Below are 20,829 nucleotides of genomic sequence, written 5' to 3'. Positions count from 1 at the left end.
TTCCATATGCCCTGGAAAAGTGTATTGTTGTAGAGTAGTGTTTTTTAAAAAAAAAAAAGTCTATTAAATCTAGTCGATTTGGAGTTTTATTCAAGTCCTGGGTACCTTATTGTTCTTCTATGTAGTTTTTCTGTCCATTACTGAGAATGGGGTATTGAATTCTCTATTATTGTTGAATTGTCTATTTTCCCCATGAGTTCTTAAGTTTTAGTTTATATGTTTTGGAGCTATTTTGTTAGGTATCTTTATAATCATTATATCTTCTTGAAAGATTGATACTTTTGTTGGTATGTAATGTTCTTTTTGTCTTTTATAATATTTTTTCCTTAAAGTCTGTTTGGTCTAATATTTGTATAGTTATGTTTTGCCTGCCTTTGTTTACTATTTGCATGTATGATCTTTATTCTTTCAACCTATTTGTACCTTTCAATTTAAGTGAGCCTCTTGTAGATAGCATATAGTTGGGCCATTCTGAAGTGAAAGTTTAGAGAGTTCCCTTCCATTGACATAGATATGGCATTTCTATTTTCCAATGTATGTGAGTACTTTTCAGTGCCCTAATTTCCCAAAGAAACTTTCTCCCTGAATTTCCTTTTTGGCTTTCAGCATGTCTGTTGTTCTCCCAGCTTTAGACCTTTGCCCCACATGGCATTAACTGTTCATTTGACTTACGATGTTGTCAAGAATCTTCTCAGTATAGCTGCTTTTCTGCCCTGAGAAAGTTCTGAGTTAAGGGAAACATAGGTGAGTTCCTTGCATCAGTTTTTTTAGTCAGCCTCTAGTAATATCAAAAGAGAGAAAAACAGTTCACTGAGGCTGAGTTTGACTTTGAACATTCTGGAGCCAGGGAGCAGAGTTCCACACTGAGACCATCTTTTGCCTCCTTAGCACCTTGCTGAACAGGAATGGGACAGGGCAAGGGAAAGTAAAAATGCTGCAAACTTTCCTACCATTTTTAAGCAATTTTTTTCTTGATTCAACATTATTTGATTGCTGCATATCTTTGAGTATTTTCCAGAGTTGTCATGAAGTTCACTCTGACAATTTTTTCTGGCAGTTTTTACTCAGTTTCTCTTTCCCCCTTCCCCTTCCCCTTCCCCTTCCCCTTCCCTCAGGGTAGCAGGGTGGGGGAAGAGAAGAATGAAGGAATCTTGGATGGTGTAGAGGAAAATGGGGTGGAGAGGGTCGGGGACAGAAGGATTTTCATTAAAAATATTTTTTTCTGGTTTTGTTTTTGGTGTTCTTGTGTTGGTTTGTGTATGAACATATGTATATATACATATTTGTTTTTCTAATTTTTAGAATTTAATGAAATGTTATTTTTTCTTGCCTTCTCTTTTGAGGATTAGGGCTTTGGGTTTGTTTACTTTTTTTTGTTTTGTTTTGCTCTTTTGTTTCTTCTCTCCTTTTTTCCTTTCTTCTCACACTAATAGCCAAACTCTCTCTTTTTTTTCTCTCTCTCTATTTTGTTTTTCCTATATTTCTGCTCCTTCCTTATAGCCATGACCTGCTGCATCTAGTCTGGATTCTCTCTGTTCACTTTTTGACCATTGTAAACTCTCTTCTACCTTTCTATCACTTTCTTTTCTCTTAATGATCTGTATTTTTACTGTCTTTTAGAACTAATTAGTTTTTATAACTTCTGCCCTTACCATACATGCTGGTGCAGTGATTACTGGTGTGAATAACATAGTTGACACCTGCTATTTGCTTTAATGTCAGATCTAGTTCATGGTTATTTATTGTTTTTGCTTTTGGCACATGCTGACCCCACTGTATCTGTTCATTGTGGTTATGATGTTGTAGATGTCATAATAGGAATCAGGTGTTTACTTTAATGCTTATATTATGTGTATCAGCTGTTACTATTGTTTTGCCTTATTCTGTGAGTTGCTGGGAAACTGTAGGGACACTACAGATTCATAGGGTATAGAATCTACTGTTGAACTAAACTCAGCCAAAAGACAGGGCACCTTGCTCCACATACAAATTAACAACATTTAAACTTCAGTTATACTTTTTTTTTTTTTTTTTTTTTTTTTTGGTATTGTGCCTTGAATCCAGGGGCACTTTACCATGAATCCCCAGCCCTTTTTATTTTGAGACAGAGTCTTAAGTTGCTGAGGGCCTTGGTAAGTTGCTAAGGCTGGTCTTGAACTTGAGATTGCCCTGTCTCAGCCTACGAAGTGGGCATGCACTACCACACCTAGTTTCAGCTATACTTTAATACAAAGAACAGGAGAGACAAAAACCCAAACTTATGACCATGCCTCAAGTTGGAACAGCTTGGAGTAGGATTTTAGGTCCTACTCATGGACGTCCACAGCTACAGCAAAAATAGAGTTACCACAAGGGCTGTGATTACCACACCTGTAAGGTGTTATCAATCTAGATCACTTTAGGACGCTTTGGTAAGAGAAGGCTATGTCCTAAAAGGGCCCCCACAAAAGAGTGGAAGAGAAATCCACCCCAACAGATGCATAAAACCCAACATAGGAAGACAAGAAATATGAAAAAACAGTGTAACATGATACTTCCTAAGGTTCATAATTCACCAGCAGCTGACTCCAGAATATTGAAGTGGATGAAATGCCACATGAAGAATTCAAAAGAATGATTATGAAAATGATCAATGAATTCTAAGAGAATTCAGAAAAACTGAATGAATTAAGGAAGTCAGTATAGGATATGAATGAGAAATTCAGTAAGGAGAAACTGAAAAAGAACCAAACAAATTTTGGAAGTGAAAGTCACAATAAATCAAATATAATTCTCACTTAAAAATCTTTCCAATAGAGTAGACCATGCCAAATACAGAATCTCACAGCTGGAAGACAAAAATGGCAAGCCTTTAATATTCAGACAGAATAAAGAAAATAAGTAACCATAACCAGAATATACAAGAACTCTGGGACAACATTAAGGGTCAAATTTAGTATTATTAGAATTGAGGAGGGTTGTGAGATGCATGCTAATTGGAATGGGAAGCCTCTTTAGGGAAATAATAACAGAAAAATTTCCAAACATTGAGAATGAGATGGATATCCAGATAGAGGATGCATTCAGAACCCTAAATAGACAAGATCAAAAAGTGCCTAACATACAGAACAAGGATAGAATTTAAAAACCTCAAGAGAAAAATGTCAGGTCACATTAGGGGTAAGCCAATCAGAATAACTTCTTATTTCTTAGTACAAACTCTAAAAGCCAGGAGAATTTGGATTGGTGTGTTCCATGTCCTAAAAGAAATTAACTGTCAACCAAGATGGTTTTATCCAGCAAATCTGTCCTTCAAAATCTAAGAAGAAATAAAAACTTTCCAAAACAAACAAGACTTAAAAGAATTTATGATTACCTAACTGGCATTACAGAACTTAAAGAAATACTGGAAAAAAGATAACCTATTCAACAAATGGTGCCGGGGAAAATGGAAAGCTGTATGTAACAAAATAAAATTAAACCTCTATCTCTCACCCTGCACAAAACTCAAAGTGGATCAAAGACTTAGGCACTGGAACAGAGACCCTGTGCCTACTAGAAGAAAAAGTAGGCCAAAATCTTGACCATGTCAGCCTAGGATCTGACTTCCTTACAAGACCCCTAAAATGCAAGAAGTAAAATCAAGAAACAATAAATGGGATGGATTCAAACTAAAAAGCTTCTTCTCAGCAAAAGAAGCACTCAATAATGTGAAGATAGAGCCTACAGATTGGGAGAAAATCTTTACCACATGCACCTCAGATAAAGTATTACTCTTTAGGATATATAAAGAACTCAAAACACTTTATACCAAAAATCCAAATAACCCAGTCAATAAATGGGCTAAGGAACTGAACAGACACTTCACAGAAGAAATATAGTTGATCAACAAATACATGAAAAAATATTCAGCATATCTACCAATTAGAGAAATGCAAATCAAAACTACTCTGATTTCATTTCATGACAATCAGAATGGCAATTATTAAGAATACAAGCAACAATAAATATTAGTGAGGATGTGGGAAAAAAGTTACTCTCATACATGACTGGTGGGAGTGCAAATTGGTGCAACCATTATGGAAAACATTATGGAGATTCCTCAGAAAACTTGGAATGGAACCACCATTTTACCCTGTTATCCCATTCCTTGGCATATACCCAAAGAACTAAAAATCAGCATACTATAGTGTCGCGGCCACATCCATGTTATAGCAGCTCAATGCACAATAGCTAAACTATGGAACCAACCTCGGTGTCCTTCAACAGATGAATGGATAATGAAAATGTGGTACATATACACAATAGAATATTTCTCAACTTTGAAGAAGAATGAAATTATGGCATTTGCTTGTAAATGGATGGAGTTGGAGAATACCATGCTAAGCGAAATAAGCCAATCCCAAAAAACTAAAGGCTGAATGTTTTCTCTGATATGCGATTGCTAATTCACAATGGGGGACTTGTTATTGATGAATAGTTACTTTATATTAGGTAGAGAGGAGTGAAGGGATGGAAATGGGTATGTGGGTCGGAAGGATAGTAAAGTGAAACAGACATTATTATCTCATGTACATATATGACTATATGACTGATGTGATCCTACAACATATACAGTAAGAAAAAATGAGAAATTATACAATGATTTATCAAATGCATAAATGCATTCTACTGTCATGTATAACTAATTGGAACAAATTAAAAAATAAACTGGAAAAGAAATAAAAAGTAAAGAAATATTCTACACAGAAACTCAGAAATGAACAAATCTCATTTGAGGATAACTAAGTAAATGAAACCAAATAAAACATGAACCATATAAAACATTATGAATAAATCAGAATGGCAGGAATTAACAAATATCTCTCTATAATAACATTGAATGTAAGTGATCTCAACTCTCAATTTAAAAGACATAGGCTTGACAGAATAGATTAAAAAATAAGACCCAACTATATGTTGTTTACTAAAGATTCACAAAGACAGTCACAGACTGAAAGGGCAAGGATAGAAATTGATATACCATGTGAACAAAGCCTCAAAAAAATAGGAATAACTTCTCATATCTCAAAGCAAACTTCAAATGAAAATTAATTAGAAGAGACAAAGAAGATCACTTTATACTGGTAAAGGGAATGCTCCAACAAGAAGATATAACAATTATAAATATTAATGCCCCCAATATGGGTGTAATTATATAAAAGAGACACTATTCAAAGTAAAGCCAGAGATAGACCCCAGTACCATAATAGTAGCTGATATCAACACACGTTTCCTACCATTAGATAGGTCATCTAGGCTTAAACTCGGTAAAGATTCTTTGTCCTTGGAAAGTATTATAAATCAAATGGACTTAACAGACATTTATAGAACATTCCATCTAACAACAGCTGAATACACTTTCTTCTTAATAATTCATGGAACCTTCTCCAAAATAGTTGGAAATCTCCCCTGCTTTGCCCCTTTATCAATAAGTAAGTCACTGTATGTGATAAATGATGAAGTACCTTATTCTGTAGAGGACATTATACAGTTAGGAAATGCAAAGCAAAACTGCACTGAGATTTCATCTCACACCAGTCAGAATGGCAGTCATTAAGAATACAAATAATAATATGTGCTGGAGAGGATGTGGAGGAAAATCCCACATTTTTGGTGGGATCTTATATTGGTTCAGCCACTATGGAAATCAGTCTGGATGTTCCTCAGAAGATGAGGCATGGGGCTGAGGTTGTGACTCAGTGGTAGAGTGCTTGCCTGACGTGTGAGGCCTGGGTTAGATTCTCAGCACCACATATAAATGAATAACTAGAAGTCCATTGATGACTAAAGAAAAAAAAAGTAATTAAAAACAAACAACAACAACAACAACAACAACAAGGCATGGAACCACTGTATGACTCAGGTATACCACTCCTCAGTATTTTTTCTAAAGAATTAAAGTCATCATACTGTAGCAATACATGCCTTCCCATGTTAAAATCAGTGTAATTCACAATAGCCAAACTATGTAACCAGCCTAGGTATTCATCAACAGATGAATGGGAAAAAATGTGGTATGTATACACAAAGGAGCTTTATTCAATCATAAAGAAGAATGAAATGATATTATTTGCAGGAAAATGGATGGAACTTGAGCACAGTATTTTAAGCAAGATAAGCCAAACTCAGAAGTTCCAGGGTCATATGTTTTCTCTCATACGTGGAAGCTAGAGCAGAAAAAGGAAAATAAATGTAAAATCAAAGGAAGTTCAGTAGTGTAAAGGGACTTGGGGGTGGGAGGAAGAGAGGAAGGGGGAAGTGCTGGGGAGCCAAATTGGCCAAATTATATTGTTATATGGTATGCATGTACTAATATGTAGCAACAAATTCCACCATTATGTACAATTGTGATGCATCAGTAAAAAAATTTTAAAAATGCTTTGGCCACACACAATGGAACACATCTGTAATCCTATCTACTTAGGAGGCTGAGGTAGAAGGATTAAAAGTTGTAGTCTAGCCTCAGCAACCTAGTGAGACCCTGTCTCAAGATAAAAAACAGAGTAGGGAGGTAGCTCAGAAGTAGAATGCTTCTTAATTTAATCTCAAGTACTGCCAAAATACTAAAACTAATACTAATTGTTATTATTCTGGGACACTACATATGAACTGAAATTATTTGGTTCAGCTGACTTTTATGCTCATCCTGTCTGTAACCACTGGGTTATATAGCACTTTTTTTTTTCCTGTGTAACTATTTTAGCTCCAGAAATATTCCTATGCACATTTTATGATTTATGCCTGGAATTACATAGAATATAAGATCTAGCTCCTAAGGTATTTTGGCTTATGAATTACATTTTCAGAAGTCTTTGTTGAAGTTTTTACTCACTCTTGTGATAATTTTTTACTTCTTTTATTCTCTGTTCTGTGGTATTTACTATTGCACTAAACTTTTTGAATTATGATTTTTCAATGTCTTCTTTGTCTCATCTACTATACTATGAGATCCTAAACATTAGCTATTCTTCTTCATTCTTGTATTTATAATACCTGCTTTATAGGTATTATGTTAAGGACTCTCAATGTTAGCAGAATGATGGCAAGAACTCTAGGTTATGGATCTGAATGACAATTCTGGTAATGGCTTGGGAAAGAAGGAAACATGCTATAGTGATTGTAACAGATAAGAGTAAAAAGAATTTGGATATGGTTTACTGGTGTTTAATCAGCATTTTTGCTGCTGTCATCAAAAGACCTGACAAGAACAATTAGAGGAGGAAATGTTTATTATTTTGGGGCTCATCGTTTTCCAGGTCTCAGTTCATAGACAACCAACTCCATTCCCGAGTGTTTGAGGTGAGGCAGAACATCTTGATGAAAGGATGTGGCAAAGGAAAGCAGCTCAGAACATGGCACCAGGAAGCAGAGAGAGAGATTCCCCTCACCATGGACAAAATATAGACCCGATAGGCATGCCCCCAATGACCCACCTCCAGTCACATCTTACCTGCCTACAGTTACTATTCAGTTAATTCAGTATTACTGAATTAATGCACTGATTGGGTTATGGTTCTCATTAATCATCACACCTCTAAGCTATATTGCATTGTCTTACACATAAGCTTTTTGGGGATACCTCATATCTGAACCATAATAGTAGGGAAAGAAAGGGAGTTAACAATGATTGTGAGGTTTCTTTGAGGTCCTCTCTTTTCATTATAAAATATATCTCAAATATAGTGTCACTACTTTTTCTTCTTCCGGTCAACCCAATTAATGTGAATTACTAAGAAACAAATGTAACTAGTATAATATATAGCTGTAATTTTTGAATAAGAAATCTTTGACTAAACATGACTTATAAGTGGTGTTTTTTGTTATTTGTTTGCAGGGCTAATCCAACCATTTTTTTTTTTTTTTTTTTTTTTTGGTGCATATCCCCTTTTTCTGACACCTTTGTGGCAATTTATTTGTATACACATTCATTTTCTTGTTTTGATACCTCCAATTAAGGTATAGAGTCTTAGTTATATTAAAAACTCATTGTTCATCATTTCAAAAATCCTGATGAATCATGAATATGAATTGACTTTTCATGCTTTGTGTAAATGCTCTATTTGAAAGATCATGGCATTGTATTATTAAAAAAATCCTTATAATATGTTAAGAATAGAGATCAAAATTTTATTTAGATGATGACATTTAAAATAAATGCCAGCTTTAAAATTAACATTCTCTTTCTAGTGTTTTTCTGAATAATGGAATAGTGGTTGGTATATCTGGTCTTTTATGGTCCCTTCCTGGGCAGTTTCATCTCCCACTCTGTGTCCTGTGAACCTGAAACACTATTTGCATACCTCGAAACTTAGTGGTAGAGGAGAGGTATTCTTTCTAAATAAAAAAAGTAGTATGTTCAAAGCAGAGACATGGAATAAGATGTTTGATTAAATAGATGGTGATACTCAAATGTCCAAGTTTAAAACATTCTTCAATACAGAATTCACCTGATCAAAATAACTTTTTAGCACATTATTTGAATGGCGTTATTTCCTGTATCCTTATGGTTATTTTAAAGTTTGCATAAGTCATTATTCTCTACAGTTTGAAGATGAGTTATAGCGTGAACTCTTCATCTTGTTATTGCTTTTCCCTCCTTTTTTATTCTTGGCAACTTTTTACTTTTTTCTCTTTTCTTTTACTTTTCTTCCTTTTTACATGAGCATTTTCCATTTCTATCTTCTGAGTCCCTTTTAACAAAAATTAAATTTTTTTTTCATGGTTTTCTTTCCTTCCTGTTCTCTCTTGTGAATGTTTATGATCTTTTCCAAGACTGTGTAGTCATCATTTCTGTACACTGTTTTGCCCCCCACCAGTTGAGGATTGTGAGGTCATTTTTTTAAAATGAAATCATATTCTGGCATGCATCTTGCTTTTCTTATGAAAAACACATTATGAAAAATCCATTTAAACCATTTATATTCGCCCTTACGACCACAAGTTTTTTTTATCTTCTGCTCTTAAATTTATGTTTTGTTTCTATTTTCTTAACACTGTATTACCCTTGTAGGAATACGTAGGAGAGGTTGTTGGGTTGAAGGGTTATTTAAAATTTTTGTAGATATTGATTTCTCTGAGTTGCATTATATATTACTTTCTCAGAACTGTACCAGTTTACATTTCTAGTAATACTGTAACAGTATCATTTTCTCTACAGTTCACTGCTAGTTGTGTTATCCTTATTATTTTTGCTAGATAAGTGAGTATAAAGTGCTCTCATGTAATTTTCATTTGCATTTCCTTCAATACTATGTGTTATTATCTTTTTGCATGAATATTAGTCATGTGGGTTTGTTGTACTATGAATAAATTATTTCCATTTTTACCATTGTTTTTAATCCAGTTTTAATTATAAAATGTCAAATAATAGTTTGTTTATAAAAATAAAATACTAGTGTACTCACCACTGACTTTTCAAATTTATAATTCTGCCATTTTTTTTTACTTCAAATGTTTCTTTTAATATATTACTGTGAAATTTTCTGATATCATTTCATTGAAAAGATTGTGCATTCCTTTGGTTTATATCTCCAAGCCTTCATCTACCCCAGTAAATCTTAAATTTGATCTTTTTAGGTTATCCCATATTTCTTGGAAGTTGTGTTCATGGTCTCTTAACATCTTTTCTATACGACCAACTTTGTTTTCAAGATTTTATATTTTGTCTTCATTGACTGAAACCTGTCTTCCAAGTAATCTAGTTTGTTGGTGATGCCTTACATTGAAATTTTAATTTGATTTATTTATTCCTTCATGTTGAGAATTTTTTCTTGATTTTTTTTTTTTTTTTTTTTGCTTTGGAATCTCTATTTCTTTATTGAAGTGATCTTTTACTTCCTGTTTTTTCTCTCTGATTTCACTACTTATATGGTACTTTACCTCACAGGTAAGTTTAACTATATACATTCTAAACTCCTTCTTTGACATTTTTTTCCACTGTGGAGTTGATGGATTCTGTTATTGGAGTATCTTGGTTTGTTTGGGGCATTTTGTTCCCTTGCTTTTTTGTGATGTTTGTGTGTCTACCCATCTAACAGTATGGATCTGAGGCAGCAGAGTTTCTGCTCTGTGGACTTATAGTGTCCCTGTAGATTTCCAGTACCTCACTATTTAGGGGGAGACAAATAATAACCACCAATGCAAACAATATACAGCATCAAACCAAATATACCTGCTATGACATTTATGTTAATTGTCACAATAAACAGAAATGATATGATCAGTTATTGCCTCCAATAAAAATAATAAGTTTGCAAAAGAGTTTACAATTTCAGATGGTGGATAGGGAGAGAATAGAAGTGATAATAGGATGTATTGATTATGAGGGAAGAGAGAAGATAGAAGTAAAAAATTAAAGGAAGAATGAAAAAAGAACAGAGATTAGCTGTTAGCAGATGAAAAGAAAGAAAGAAAATCAAGGGAGACAGATAAGTGAGAGAAAAAATATATAAAGTAAAATTAAAAAAAAATTAAAAATAAAATAAAAGAATATAAAACAAAACAAATACACTAATCAAACATCCTAGTCCTCAAAAAAGCTCATCCATGAAAAATAACTGGCTTCAAAAATGCTAGAAATGAGGGAAAAAAACCCAAATATGAGTATGTATAAATGTTCATGAACCGTTAAGGTCACAATTAAACAGAGAAAAGGAAAAAAGAAAAATAAGAGAAAAAATAATCTCAATGAAAAGTTAAAGAATTGTGTTTATTGGATTTCAAAAGATTCTCAGCCTCCATTCTCAGCAGTGTTTGGTGGGCTCATCTGCAATGTGATACCCCACCCTCCAGGTTGATTGCTGGAGTGAGATAGATAATCCTGTGGGTGAAATTCCTGGAGGTGGTGTTTGGGCTTAGTTGGGCTCCAGGCTCTTGGCTAAATGCTAGTTGATCTGAAGATTTTAAGTCAGCCTACCTCCAGGGCCCAGGAGTTGCTGGTCCATGCTGGAATACTGTACCCCATTGATCTCCCCTGGATTCCACTAGTATGGAGGAGAAGTCACTACGTTATCTGTGGAACCCTATTTTTCCTTGTCTCAGATCCAGTCTCCAAACTCAATCTTTCCCACCCCCATCCTTTTGAATTCCTGGCCAGGTTACTCTCTCCCAGTCTGTCCTGTAAACCACTGGATTGGAGGGGGAAGAGCAGAGCTGGGTGGATTTCCACAACCAGTAGTCCCCTGTGTAAACCTCTTTCCACATTTGATTTTCTCTTGGTCACTTAGGCACACTCCATGTTATGCAGTGTGGGTTTGCTTGGCCTTTATTTTGGGCCAAACTCTGGTTTACCGGAAATTGTTTTCCTCAGCTGCTGGCTTCCACACCGCAGCTGCAAAATGGTTCCTTTCTCTGTTTTCCACATACTGCTGGGTGTTATGGGGTACAACTTAAGAACAGACCGATCACCACTGAGAAGTTCAAATCTGAGAGTCTTTATTAAGCTGACCGACTGACTGTCTCACACAGTGCCCCAAAAAATGGCTATTGGGAGAAGAGCCCTGACCACAGGGTCGTAGGGGTTCTTATACCAAAAGTCACATCAATCATAAGTGTCTGTTGCTATGATTCGAAATTACAGACTAACATCATGAGATCATTAACAGGGGAGAAGTGGGTCAAAACGACCCTTACCTAGGTACAAACTAAAGAATGGTTAATAACATCCACACAGTTACTGTTTACATGGTACATTGATTAAGAGCAATAGAGATCAAAAGAGAGCAGTTTTTCATTACATAAGAATTGTCATTTTGTATTGCTAAACATGTCACGCTAAGTAACTGAGGATGGGTACAGAGGCAGGTTGTTCCCATGGGAGAAGCTTATTTCCTACATAACATGGAGTCTCAGAGCAAAATGGAGTCTGTTTAGTCATTTCCCTTATAGTCTGGTCTATAACATTCTCATGGAGCCAGATCTGTCAGCCCATCACACTGGGAAAGTTGGGGGCTTCTTTCCCTCATAAGGATATTGTGTAGCATGTCTTCCAGTTTAGTCAGGCAGTGTCTTTGATCTCGAAACTCTCTGTATCTAGACATACCTCAGGCCTCCTAAAAATGTGGTTTCCTTTAATTCCTTTATTCCTCCTCTTTGCTCAAAGAGGGCCTGCTCTGACTTGTGCTTCCCGTTTCAGCAGCTGCTGTGGTGCTGGGGATTTCTCTCTCATTTTGTTATATCTGAACTCCTGACTCCCTGATTGACTTTGAATGTCCAGTTTTAAATCCCAATAAGCCCCCTCTCCCTTTATTTTTGTTCACCTACCTTGCTGAGAAGCTGCCTGTCTGCTTTCTTAGTTTCATGCCATGGAGCAGCCAGGAAAGAAACCATCTCTATTTAGCCATCTTGAAACCTGCTCTAATACATTATTGTGATGAATTGCATTATAGATTTTTCTAATTTGTTATCTCTGCCAATCCTAAAATAAATGGATGAATTTGGTTGTAATATTTTTAAAGAAACATTGATGGATTTGCTTTGCTTGTACTTAGTTTAAGATTTTTATGTTCATTTGGTAAGTGAGATTACCCTTCTATGATCTCTGTCTGGTTTTGGTTTCATGGTCAATTTCAACTCACAAGATATATCAGTTTCTCTGTTTGCTCCTTTTCTGTTCTCTGTAATAGTATATTTTAGATGGAATTGTCTTTCATGTTTGGTTGAACTCACATATAAATCCCATCCAAATCTGGTGGTTTTTCCTTCTTTCTTATTCTTCTTTCTTTTCCTCCTTTTTCTTTCTTCTCCATTTTTAAAAGTAGTTTGATTCTGTCTTTAATGATTATAATTCCTTTGGAGTTTTTTTTTATTCTTGAATTTTTTCTAAAGTAATTTTCTGAAAATTATCCATTATTTTCAAATTCATTTGTAGTTGCATTACTATCTTTTGCCTTCATAACCTATAATTATGCTTTTTAAAAATTCATAGTTTGTGTATTTTATTCTTTTTCAGATAACAAAGACATGTTTATTTTGTAAATATTTGCAAAGAATAATCTTTTGTCATTTCTCTTTATTGAGTATTCTCTGTTAACTTCTTTTTAAAATTTTTACAGACTGCATTTTGATTCATTATACACAAATGGGGTACAACTTTTCATTTTTATGGTTGTACACATGTAGATTCACACCATTCATGTAATCATATGTATACACAGGGTAATACTCTCTTATACTTATACTACCTTTCCTTCCCCCATCCCCTCCTGCCCCATTTTCCTCTATACCTTCCAAAGTTCCATCATTCTTCTTCCCACCCCCTTGTTATGTATCATAATCCACTGAGAAAACATTCAGCCTTTGGTTTTTGGGGCTTGGCCTATTTCATTTAGCTTGATATTTCCAACTTCATCCTTTTACTAGCAAATGCCATAATTTTATTCTTCTTTATGACTAATATTCCACTGTGTATATATACCACAGTTTCTTTATCCATTCATCAATTAAAGGGCATCTTGGTTAGTTTCATAGTTTAACTACTGTGAATTGAGCTGTGAACATTGATGTGGTTGCATCACTTTTTATCTGTCCTTCATTCACCTTTATTTGGGATTAGTCTTTTGTTCTCTATTGTGTTAGATATTTAGATCTTTCTTGTTAATGTCAGCATATTATACCTATAATTTTCCTTCTGAGTCTTTCTATTTGTATTCCACAAATTTTTAATGTGTGGTGTGATCATTCACTATATATATTTTTTTTAATTTATATTTTTGTGGTGCTGGGGATTGAACCCAGGGCCTTAGTGCTTGCAAGGCAAGCGCTCTACCAACTGAGCTATCTCCCCAGCCTGATCATTCACTATAAATGCATTTTAATTTATAATTTTTCTTTGACCTGCAAGATATTTAGAAATATTTGTAAATAAAAGAGTAAATGCAGGGATATAGTTTAAAATTGCTACTGAATAATGTTTTTTTTTTTTTTTTTAATATACCTTATACATCTATATGTAGTTAACAATTTAAATTCAGGATTTAAAACTTTGTTGACCGTGTAGAGTTGGTGTCATTTTGTCCACAATGGAAAAGAATGGAAATATTACTAGAATAAAAATACTCTTCTTTTCTGAAGTTTATATTTCAGACATATAGGATTTAAATCATTTTTACATATTCATTTCTGATTTAATTGAAGCAATTAATTGAAAGAATGTAATTACTAGTGGATTGTGTAAAACTTTTCATTTAAAATGAAACAGTTTCATCATTTCATTATTCTTTTAAAAGTATTGAATGACTTCTAAATATTTCAGTGATTTGATACTTTCCATTTCAATTAAAACACACACATATATGCACATACACACACAAATGGACTTCCCTTCAGTTAAAGGAAACTTGAACATTTGAATCAACCTTTTTATAGAGGACAGTTACACTGGATTTAAAAAAAAATGGGTATATATATATGGGTGTGTGTGATTTTTGGAATCCTTTTTATGTATACACACACACACATTTACATATACATTAGAGGGACGGTACTGGTGATCAAACCTAGGAGTATTCTACCACTGGCCTGCAACTGTAGCCCTTTTAGTTTTTGAGATGGGTCTTGCTAAGTGACTGAAGTTGCTGAAGATGACCTTCCTCCAGCTTTGGTTTCCTAAGTACCCGGGATTACAGTCGTATGCCCCCAGGCCAACCCGACAGTTGAATTTTAAAACACAGGGGAATAAAAGGTGTCTGATTAAAAGTTCAGTTTTAAGTGTTATTGTACCAGAAGATTTTAGTTACTACTGCATTTTCTACTGATTGCTAACAGTTTTTTTTTTTTTAAAACTATCTGTAATCATTTTTATTTTGGCTTCTTTTCTAGGTATCACACCTGTGTATCATAATATGTTTGCTTTAATGAGTGAAGCAGACAGGATCTGGTATCCACCCAACCATGTCTTCCATATAGATGAGTCAACAAGGAATAATGTACTCTACAGAATAAGGTACTTTGTTATTTATTATATACAAAAAGGAAAAAGGGCAAAGTATGGGAGATTTCCAGCTATATAATTTGATAATTATAGTGTTTTTGGTGAGGTGCCACATTACCCCTTTAGATTATTATTAGTGAAATTTAATAAAAGGGATGAGAATGGTCTTTATTAGTAAAAATCCAAAATGTTTGGAATATGCTGACTTCCAGGAAATTTGATGTTTTGTGCATTAAAATATGGCCTCACATTTATTTCTTCTTCCTAAATACTTTTTTAAAAAGTTGAAATGAGAGAAAGATAAATTTTTATCAGTGTTCACTTAAGCCTTAAATTTTAAGTTAATTTATTTAATAATTTATGGCAATGTGTAATGCCTATTTAGAGAAATCCAGAGGTATTTTTCTATTCAAAAGGAGGACGCTAATAATTTTGATCTGTAACACATAGCTGTGGTTTTCCAAAGATTTATATTTATTATTTAATTTTCTTCATATCTTCATGAGATATTAAAGGTCCATGTTAAAGATGGAAATATCTGATACTTTGAGGTATTTATTTTTAAAGTTTTTGTTTTATTTTATTTATTTATTTTTAGATATAGATTTGAGGTATTTCTTATATTTACTCATGGTCTCATAGCTAGGAAATGACAGGTTTCAAATCCAACCTCGTTTCTTCCTAAACTTGCCTTTTAACCTTATTGTGTGTACCTTACTAAAGAATAGTGTATTTGTATTATTTAACATTGTGCCTATCAAATGGTTGGCTTTTATTATATTTTAATATTCTATTGCTTCTTTCCTTCACTCTATTCTGTGTGAAAATATGTAGTTTGATGTGTTTAAGTTTTCTGATTTCCAGGGTATAATTTATACTCAACAGATAATTTTTGATGAAATTATCAAAAAGACAAAATTAGAGTTCAGTAAGGGTCATTTACAAAAATGTCATTCTTATGTATGGTAAATTATAACATAATAGATGAAGAAGATCCACTCAAAATAGCTATAAAACATTAATTATTCAGGAATAATCTTAATAAAAAAACACCAGACAAGATGGAATAACTACAAACTTCTTTGAAAATACGAAGAATGAGAGTATAATACAGCCATTCTTTATTATCCATGGGACATTGGTTATAGGTACCCCCTCAAATATCACCATCCACAAATGCTCAAGTCACTTTTATGTCTAGTATTAGCATGTAACCTATACTTATCCTATTATATAATTTAATCATCTGTAGAACATTTATAATACCTCATACAATGTAAATGGTATATAAATAGTTATCATACTGTGTTGTGTAAGAAATAACAAAAATGTGTATGTTCAGTTCAGATTCAATTTTTTTTTCTAAATATTTTTCATCAGCAACTGATTGAATCTATAAGTACAGAATCCGTGCATAGGGAGGGCTGCTTACAACATAGGACTGGAGAGATGGAATACTACAAATATAAAGATTTTTCTCAAAATATAGAATTAACTCTAAACCAGTCAAATCTCAACAAAAACATTTTAAGGAACTTGCCACAAAGTTAAGATTACAAAGTTAATCTTAAATTATTAAATAAGGTAATCACAAGAAAGATTATTTGGCAGTTGTAAAATATTTTAGGAGATAGTGTCTCATATGAACTATAAAAGGTATCTATTATTAAAACTGCATAATTAAATTCAAAATCATAACATATATAGAGTGATGACATTGATACAGCTTGAAAATTTTAGTCCTTCATACATATGGAAACTTAACATATGATGAAATCTTTTCATATGAATGGGGAAGGGAAAGATTGGTCAATAAATGGTGGTAGGACAATTGGTTACCTGTCTGGATAAAATTTTAGCTTCTTACTTGACAGTATATATCTGAATGAATTTTAAATTGATTTGAGAGTAGATTGAGATACAAATTGAAGTGTGAAAAAATAAAAAAAAATAAAGTCATACCTGAATTAGAATTGAATAGCTATCATTTCCTTTGAAAATACCATTTAAGCTTGAAAACAATAGAAGAAATCACATGGGATTGATTACTATTGTTAACTACAAACTACTTGAAGCTTCTGAAAGCTAAACTCTTAAAATTAAAAGGTAAACTTTAAGATAGTTTCAACAAATCAAATAGGTGTTAGTTTTACTAAACTAAAATTTAAAATACTGTTATATTATTACTTAAAAGTACATGAGAGATGTTATTTCACAAAAGGACAAGTAATTAATGGTCTTTTGAAAAAATGCTTATCTCATTAGTTATGAAAATAATGAATACTTGAAATCCGCAATCTCTCATGATTAGTTAATTGGTGTAAACCTAATATTGTATAACATCTGTGGAAAATAATTTTACAGTGTTTGCTATTCTTGTGTCACATGCTACTCCTCATGGTTTTCTGTGTATTTTTAGATTACAGGTGGCCCTTATTCATTTAACATTTCCATTCTTTGCAGGCAGACAGTATGGCATACTAAAAAGAATACAGATTCAACTTATAATTACAAAAAGAAAGGAAAAAGAAACTTTAATAAAGTAAAATTTAAGAGGAAAGTACTCAACATGATAAAGGGTATCTAGTAAAAACATGTAGCAAATATTTTTAATGGTAAAATGTTAGAGGCATTCTCTTTAAAATGAAGAACAAGGCGAGAAAACAAAGATGTGCACAATCACTGCTACATCAGGATTTTAGAGGAGTTCCTAACCAATATATTAAGACAAGAAAAATAACTAAAATGTTTAACAATTGAGAACAAAGAAACCAAAAGTCATTGGTTAGAATGTTAGAATTGTTATCATAGAAAATATGAACAAAGCTTTAGGCATAAGTTGTAAACTTTCAGAAGGTTTCTAAATATGGTCAATATTTTAAAAAAATTACTCATTTCTATGTGCCACAAGCAAACAGAAATGAACCCATTTAACTGCAACTAATAGCAAAGTATATAGTATTAAATCAATCCAAAATTATATAAGACATTCCTGCAGATTTTAGACTAAAATTTGTGTTTTTATCTTGCTAATATGTTACATAAGATTGACAATATGTCAATATCTTATGAATATTTTCCCTTATTTTCTTCATTTACCATATTATATGTAATCAACAAAGATGACTTTTTATTTTAAAGTGCATGTAGAGCAGGTAGGATCAGCAATTTCTTTTGAAAAGTTACAGATACTAAATATTTTAGGCTTTGTAGGCCATACTGTTTCTCCTGTTAACTATCTAAGTCTGTTGTGTGAAAGGATTCAGAGACAATAAATAAATAAGTGGGCATGGCTGTATCTCACAAATTATAACACATTATTTACTGAAACTGACAGTGGGCTACATTTGACCTACGAGCTACAGTTTGCTAATCTCTCCTCAAGAAGTGAAAAATGTTTCTCTTACCATTAGAATAGATATAAATTCTTCTTTTTCTTAAACTAAGGGGTCATATATCCATACCGGAAAAGTCTGACCAAAAACTATTGAAGAGAAGATCTTATATAACTTGAAAAAAATCTTACTTGCCTGTTGTTATTCTTCATTTCCTTTACTGAATATGTAGGAATTAGATCAAAGACAACATAAAAAAGCAGTAATTAAAAACTGTTGAAGAACTTATGGTGAATAAAGATGTCATTTATATGACAATAATAGCACAAAGGATATGTAAACAAGTTTGTATATAGTGTCATTATTAAGCTGGTATTAATAAAAACTAGATTATTTTAAGTTAAGGTGTTAATTGTAATCCTCAGAGCAACTCTGTATAATTCAAAAGTATACAGTAAAAGAAAAAGTAAGGAACTTAAAACAATACACTAGAAAATATCTTTTTAATGCAAGCAAAAGCAGTAATAGGAAAATAGGTGAACAAAAAGACCAGCTGTGTAGAAAATCACTAGCATAATGACAGACATAAATCCTACTTAACTGTAATTGACTTAATTATAAATAGATAAAACACTAAATCAAAAGGCAGAGATTGAAGGAGTAGATAAACTTGATCCAGCTTCATACTGTCTGTAAGAGGTATGCTTTATTTTCAAAGACACAAGAGGGTGAAAGTAAAGCATTTAAAAATATACAACATAAAGTGAGAAGCAAGGAGAATTCAAGATGGTGAATCAGAGGCACTAAACACTCACCTGCTTCTTTACAAGTTAGAACCAGAACAACAAGTGTATAGTTGCTTGTTGAGGTGAGTGTGAGAGAGCACTACAGTTCAACAGTAGAGAGAAGGAAACATGGAGAAACCCAAGATTTTTGATTATGGAAGGGAGAAACAGAGCATCCTGGCACCGATTGCGTGGCATTATGGCAGGGGAATGGGAGATATCCCCTGGGTGGTGTACATGAAAGAGGAAAAGTCCCAGTGAGCCCCTCGAGAGCAGAATTTGTCACCTCAAAGATATGTGATCTAAATAGATTGAGACTTCCAGCATCTCCATTGCCTCTCCCACCTGTGGGGGCATCTGGGGACATATTATATCACCCAAGGAGTGCCCAGTCCCAGAAGCTCCAGAGAATCTTTGTTTACTGACCTCCACATTGCCAACTAGCTCATGAACATGCTACAACCCAAAAAGCTACAGAGATAATTTTTGCTGAGTGAGCTCCACATTCCAAGTCACCTTGTTCTGGTACGCAAAGCAATTGAGAGGAATTCCACCTAGCTTCAGCCACATATCACTCCAGTCAGTCACCCAGGGAGCACCACAACAGAAATAATTGGATAGTGAATAACCCCCAACCTTTACCCTGTCCACAGGCCTACAGTCTAAGAAGACCCAGAGGGAAACTTTGATTGGCATAGGTTGTGACTAGCACCTCTCTTTCTCCCAGTTCAAGTACCTTGGTCAGGAAGCACATTTTTATTTTAATTTATACTTTCTTTTCCTTTAAAGTTTTTATTCCTCTTTTACCCTGTTTTTTACTTTTTACCTTTTATCCTGCTTTCTTTTTAAATTTAAAATAATTAATTTATTTTTATAGTTTTAGAGATTAAACCCAGGGGTGTTCTACCACTGAGATACATCTCCACCCATTATTAGTAACTAAGACTGCCTCAAAACTTGCAGTCCTCTTGTCTCAGTCTTCCACATAGCTGGATTATAGGTGTGTCCTCTGCACCCATCTTAATTATAATTTAAAAAAAAATTTTCATTTTATTCTTTGTTTTCCTGTCTTCTGTTGTCATCATTGTTGTTCTGTTGTTTATACCTTTTAAAATCTTTTTTTACTTTTCTGTGTACCTTGGGATCAAGCCTGGAACTATATAATGTTGGGTAGGTGCTCTACCATTGAATTATACTCTCAGCCCCAACTGCAAGGACGTGTATCTAGATCTAGTCATCACTTATTCCAACTGAAACATTGGTGGATACTTCACCTTAAAGAATAGGCAGGCAAAAGCTCTTAGCCAATGATGTATTGGGCACAGCTGGGGGAATCTGATGGCTCATTCCTTGAAGTCATCCCTACAATAGTAGCAGAGAGAAATAATGCAGCTGAGTGTCCTCAACATCAGTTAGTTGCTCCTGTCAGAATGCACACTGATGACAAGACTGAATGTAAGTGCCATAGATGGGGAGTTATGATGCTGGTACCTGCCTCTCCATGTGAAACACCAGGAACTGCACCAGTATGTAAACAAAGGATTAAAGCTTCATGCCCTTTACCACAATTGGAACAGTCAGTATCAATCACTTTCAAGTAACAGAGCCAATATCAACAGTGACCATGGAAACTCCTACCACCAGATGTAGGCATCTATTCCCATTGCAGGAGTAACCACAGAGAGTACCCCCCCCCCACACACACATACTGTTCTATTAACAACCTCCTGGATTATCAGAGGGGCCCATTCTTGTGAGA

General features: G+C 33.8%; 1 protein-coding gene across 1 annotated transcript in view; it reads left to right on the top strand.

The window, feature by feature from the left end:
- Positions 1-20,829, top strand: part of Jak2 (Janus kinase 2) — a 113,387-nt gene that overhangs the window by 29,078 nt on the left and 63,480 nt on the right. Inside the window, 1 exon segment of the mRNA XM_047524742.1 lies at positions 14,839-14,962. Coding sequence (XP_047380698.1) covers positions 14,839-14,962 — 124 coding nt within the window.

The sequence above is a fragment of the Sciurus carolinensis genome, chromosome 14 (assembly GCF_902686445.1).
Source record: "Sciurus carolinensis chromosome 14, mSciCar1.2, whole genome shotgun sequence".
Classification (NCBI taxonomy): Eukaryota; Metazoa; Chordata; class Mammalia; order Rodentia; family Sciuridae; genus Sciurus; species Sciurus carolinensis.
The sequence above is the reverse complement of the archived record's forward strand: the minus strand, read 5'-3'. Positions and strand labels throughout refer to the sequence as shown.